The sequence below is a fragment of the Symsagittifera roscoffensis genome, chromosome 6 (genome assembly GCF_963678635.1).
Source record: "Symsagittifera roscoffensis chromosome 6, txSymRosc1.1, whole genome shotgun sequence".
NCBI classification, from domain to species: domain Eukaryota; kingdom Metazoa; phylum Xenacoelomorpha; order Acoela; family Convolutidae; genus Symsagittifera; species Symsagittifera roscoffensis.
The window spans coordinates 47639372-47644331 of record NC_087067.1 but is presented as its reverse complement, the minus strand read 5'-3'; the positions used below and the strand labels follow the sequence as shown (position 1 = coordinate 47644331).

The window sequence follows — 4960 nt, the reverse complement described above, 5'->3', positions numbered from 1 at the left end:
GCTTTGTTACCACCTCGTTAACTTTTTTTGGTATTTACAACTTCTTTCCAATTTGAAAAAAGATTAGCGGCTTTCGGTCTCATTTTCGGTCGGCTAGTTTTAATGATATGTTGTTTTGTATCGCCTCTGAGTTAGAGATTCGTTTTGCCTTTTAATTGATGTGTTTACGACATGCATTGACACCTCAGTAAGTCATGATCAAAAAATCTTTCAGGTTACACAATGAAGTATGTTGCAGCTGCGTTGTTAGTCGAGCTAGGTGGTAATACTCCATCAAAAACGAATATCAAAGAAATTCTTCAAGCTGTCGGTTCCAATATTGATGATTCGAAGTTGCAAGAACTCCTCGATAAGTTGGATGGAAAAAATATTCAGGTTTAAGTTTCTGCTGAAAACTATCAATCGAAGAATTTTAAAATTACACTGTAATAAATTCGCATTTTTTGATTGTACTTATTTAATCGTTAACTCTTATGAGTTTTTTTCATATGAAATCATTCATTGTCATTTGTTTAAGTGACAAATCGTTAATATGCATGAAATAGTCTTAGATCAGGTGTTTTATCTCATAGGAACTCATCGCTTCTGGAGTGGGTAAATTGTCATCAGTTCCTACTGGAGGTGCCGGCGCCCCAACTGCAGCAAGCGGAGACAGTGGTAAAGCTGTCAAGGCTGAAGTAAAGGAGGAAGTGAAAGAGGAGGAAGAGGAGGAATCTGATGACGACATGGGATTCGGACTCTTCGATTAAACATCTTTGTTTCATTTGTTCAGAATTTAAACAATTTAAATTTGAACTCCTCAATTGTTTTTTTTTGAAATACCATCTGGAGTTTAGTTAAGGGATCTGAGGCTGATAGTTTCTTAACTAGCATCAGGTTTAATTATCTCACCATTAGATAGCTCTGCTTAGCTTGTTCTTCAAGCTACTGGGTTTTTCCAGATGTATTGTAGTTGGCTGAGAACAACTAGCGTCTGTAGTATTTGCCGTGGCTTCAGAATAAGCAGTCGATGTCTGTGGACTACTACGCCAAATTTATTTAGTCTGAAGACAAATGATAAAATATTGAATATACAACGAGATCATGTTTTCAGAACTGGGAGCCCAAACTTGCAATTCAGAATTTTTTTGTCGGACACTACATATAAGGACGAAGAATCTCCAGACTATATCACAGACAATGATTTTGAGGCTGACTTTTTCGAAGATGCACTTGATCCGAATGCTGAACTTCAGTATCAATTCAAGATTGTAAATCTGGAAAAATGTCAAGTAAAGCCGCGCAGTTGTTTTTGCAGCAAATTTTGAAAAAACTGAAGATAATAGTTACTGCTACTCTAAACTTTTATGTAAGCAACTTTGTATAAGCACTTTATTCAAAAACCGAATTTTCGGGTTGTTTTCTGTTTCAAATTTCCTTTAAATATAACTTGATATATGGTTGAAAATTTACGCTTGATAGTAGTTTGGGGGAAGAATTTTGTTAAGACTTGCCCGTAGATTGTGTGGAGTAAATCGGATTGGCGTGTTTTTCCACTCAGTTCCAGGTTTTAAATTAAACTTCACGAATTGAGTTGCATTGAAAAATTCCTTAAATTTTCCGGGTTTCAAAAAAGCAGTCAATTGAGCTGGAGCTGTTTTCCCGGCTGCAATTGCGTAGCACAAGACTTATAATTCGTACACAAAAGAAACTGAATAAAAATATCGAGAATTCCTAATACACGTAACCTTCCCCTGCTCTTACAGAAAAACGAGAACTGTTATCGGAAAACTTTGTGCGAACTGCCCAGAAAGCGGACATTGTTCCTTTTTGATTTCAAAGAACGAGGTTATGATTTTAAAATGAATGAGTTCCGGATTTCTAACCGATTTTGGGGATTTTTAATTTCCATTTGCACCTTCACCTATTGAAAAGTTGTATTTTCTATGCTTGATAAAGATTCGGGAGCTATCTTGATACCATCTCTTCGACTTGACTGGAGGAACTGATGGTAAATTTTATTCTTTTAGGCATTTTGTAAGAAAAAAAAATTGAGAACCTTTTTTCCTTATCTTTTTGTAACAGCAAGAGCAACTGCGCACCTCTCATGCAACGACAGGTAAAAGATATTTTGAAGTCTGTGTTTAATATTCATCAGACCAAAAAGATCGAGTCATTGATCCAAGAGAAAAAAGTGCTGAAGAATGGAGAGTTAGTCACGAAGCGAACCCTGGTTGTATCTGTGAACGACTTAATTGGTAATACTTCTTTCGCATGAACTAATGTGTATTGGTGTATTGTTCCTCTTACCCTTCTTAATCACCTGCGAGTTTTTACTGGATCAACTTTTGTTTTGTGCGATTCGATTTCGGAAAACTACGCGTTGTATCCTGATGCTGATGTCAACGTAGACTTGGGGGAAAAGAAAAAAAGTCATCCCGTTTTGAGATCAATTGAGCACATTCAGTTACTCGTAGCGACCTTTCCATTTACGAGGCATTAAAAAACAAATTAAGGAATTATTAGATCAGAAAAGTTGTATATTAACTTCAATTCAAAGTTTGGGTCGAAAAGGATTTATTTTTCCGATAGATAAATAAATACATTCAATTACAGAATATAAAAGAAATTCAAAATTAATGTACTCATCGGAAGCGACAACTAACGAGACCATAAGGGTCTACTAACAGCTGCCCTTGAATAGCAAATCTACAGAAGAAAACATCATGAAACTAAGTAAAAAAAAATACAAAAAAATCCAAGTTACCTAAATTTCACTACTACACTTTTTTGGAAGTAAAACATATGTTGCGTAAAAACTTCTCTGAACACAGTATTACTATCAGTGTTTGCTTAAAAGGCAATTATTGAAATTAGCCACAAGAATTTGAACTAAGCTGTCAATTTTCTTTTATATGTCATCTGTTTTAGATATTTTCAAGGCAACTAAAGATGACTACTTCGTAGTGAGGCGTGCAGTTGTGAAGTACATTCAGGACTACGACGAAGAAATAGATGAAAATGAGAATGGAGATGAAGAAAACGAAAAAATTGAAAAGCACAAAAAAACTGCCTGTGTTAGAGTCTACAATCATCTAGTGATTATAGAATAAGCTTCTAATTATTCAATTATGCTGGTTGTTTTGATAACAATTTTCCACTTCAAATTTCCTTATGAAATATAAACGTTCTGAGTTTTCATAAGTTCGCATTCATAGTCTAGCTAGAAAGACCCTTTCTGAATTAAGGTAAGCTTCCCAAGAATAAGTCGACAATTCTTTTCAAATTATAACAGTAGTTTTTTATAAGCAATTTTTATCACAGTAAATTTAATATTGCTTACCAAATGTCTTCCAAAAGCGCAGCAAATCTGAAATTACCACCGAAAACGATAGCTGATTTATCGCTAATATTTCTGCTCGTAGAACTAAGAGAATAATGGGTACCGTGCCATTATCCGGTAGGTCAAGTAACCAAAGATTACAAAAATCTTCTAAAAAGCAGCGTTACCAGAGCAAATATCGAAAAGGTGTATGAAAATATAAAAGATCAAATATCCGATTGATACTGATTGCTTAAAAGGCGTTTAACCAAATTTCAATGGTGGAATCCCTCGTACGCGAAGGACTGAGTGCCTGAAATTAAAAGTCAGTCAATCAGATTTCAGTAATTTAAAATTTGGAAGAAAGTAAACATTTCCAGTGACTGAAAATTGATTTTGACCGAATATAAAAACCGCAGAAATATGCAAAATTGTCACCGACCGCCGCCGAATTGGAACAAATTTTATATTTTAAGGATTTTGTTATGGAAGAAGCAAACCATTGCTTCATTTAAATCACTTTAATTGATTAGCAATTGCTCCTTTTAAAAAATTGACTTCGGGCTAATTTTGTTTTCGGTCCTTCGTCCACTAGTTTTTTCGCCCATTCGGTCCTTTGCGCATGAGAATAGCCCCCAATGTCAATAACAAATCAAGGCCCTAATTGGCCATCAGTCAACCAAAATGATTGTTGACAACAAAACTGGGTACTTCAAAACGAGTGATTGTATTCTCAAGTTCGGCAGTTTTGTTTTTCAACGGTGTCTGGTTGCCCGGTGTCTGATTTTCTCAAAAATTTGCCTGAGGCTCAGAAAATTTGGGCAAAAAGGCGTCTTTTTAGTTCTTCAGGAGAGCTCCGAAAATCAATTTGTTCAACCTAAAAAAAGGTCAAATTTTTCGAAAATTTTTTGAAAATCCGCCCTCCCCCTCGAGAAAATCCTAGATTCGCCCCTAGTCTTATGTGAGTTTCAAAGGTGACTGCGTTGCTTAATAATGAAACGCAACATACTTCTGACAAAATTTGAATAATAAAAAAACAGCAATTTATGATGAAATTAGTTAAGAGCTGCATTTTCTTCTAAACCCGAAACCAGTTAAACGAACTTTTTCTGATTCTTACGTCATATAATTATGTCTTTTCTCTTACACTTGCGATAAAATGCAGTTTAGGTGTTTGACTTTTCGATGTTTGGAATTTCAGAATTTTGCACAAGAAATTTTGAACCTGTTCAAACCTTGTTTTTAGCAGCCGAATCAGCTAATTCAAATGTATGTACCACTTGTACTAATATCACACACAGATTCTATTGTGCCACTGAATGTTGAGATAAATCTTTACACATGTTGCAAAATGGAAACGGACTCCACTTAGAAAATTTCCGTGGATTCCGCGTACAAAAACCTGTCGTAAGTTGGTCAGCACATTTGTTTCGTGGATTCCGCAACAAGTCAGCGGAATCCACGAACAATTCTTGAAGCCTTGGTGAACTAAATCAGTGGATATCATCCTTTAGTATTTGGGATACATATCAGAGCAGTTTTGGATCAAAATTTGGAAACACAAAACCAATTAAATGCATTAATTGGAGTTTAATGGGTTGAGAGTGTTTAAAAACACAACGCAGAGCATATCGCAGAATTAGTTCAATCGATCTTAGA

At 35.3% G+C, this 4960-nt stretch overlaps 1 protein-coding gene and 1 long non-coding RNA gene across 2 annotated transcripts; both read left to right on the top strand.

The window, feature by feature from the left end:
- The first annotated feature begins 217 nt into the window (after nucleotides 1-217).
- LOC134848340 (large ribosomal subunit protein P2-like) lies at nucleotides 218-803 on the top strand. Its single transcript, XM_063865743.1, has 2 exons — nucleotides 218-375; nucleotides 573-803. The coding sequence occupies exons 1-2, from the start codon at nucleotides 223-225 to the stop codon at nucleotides 747-749; spliced, it is 330 nt and encodes a 109-aa protein (XP_063721813.1). The 5' UTR covers nucleotides 218-222; the 3' UTR covers nucleotides 750-803.
- Nucleotides 804-900: 97 nt separating this feature from the next.
- LOC134848363 (uncharacterized) lies at nucleotides 901-3237 on the top strand. The gene is made up of 3 exons (XR_010162925.1): nucleotides 901-1271; nucleotides 2099-2237; nucleotides 2911-3237. It is a non-coding gene; the product is annotated as an uncharacterized LOC134848363 (long non-coding RNA).
- The last annotated feature ends 1723 nt before the right edge of the window (nucleotides 3238-4960 follow it).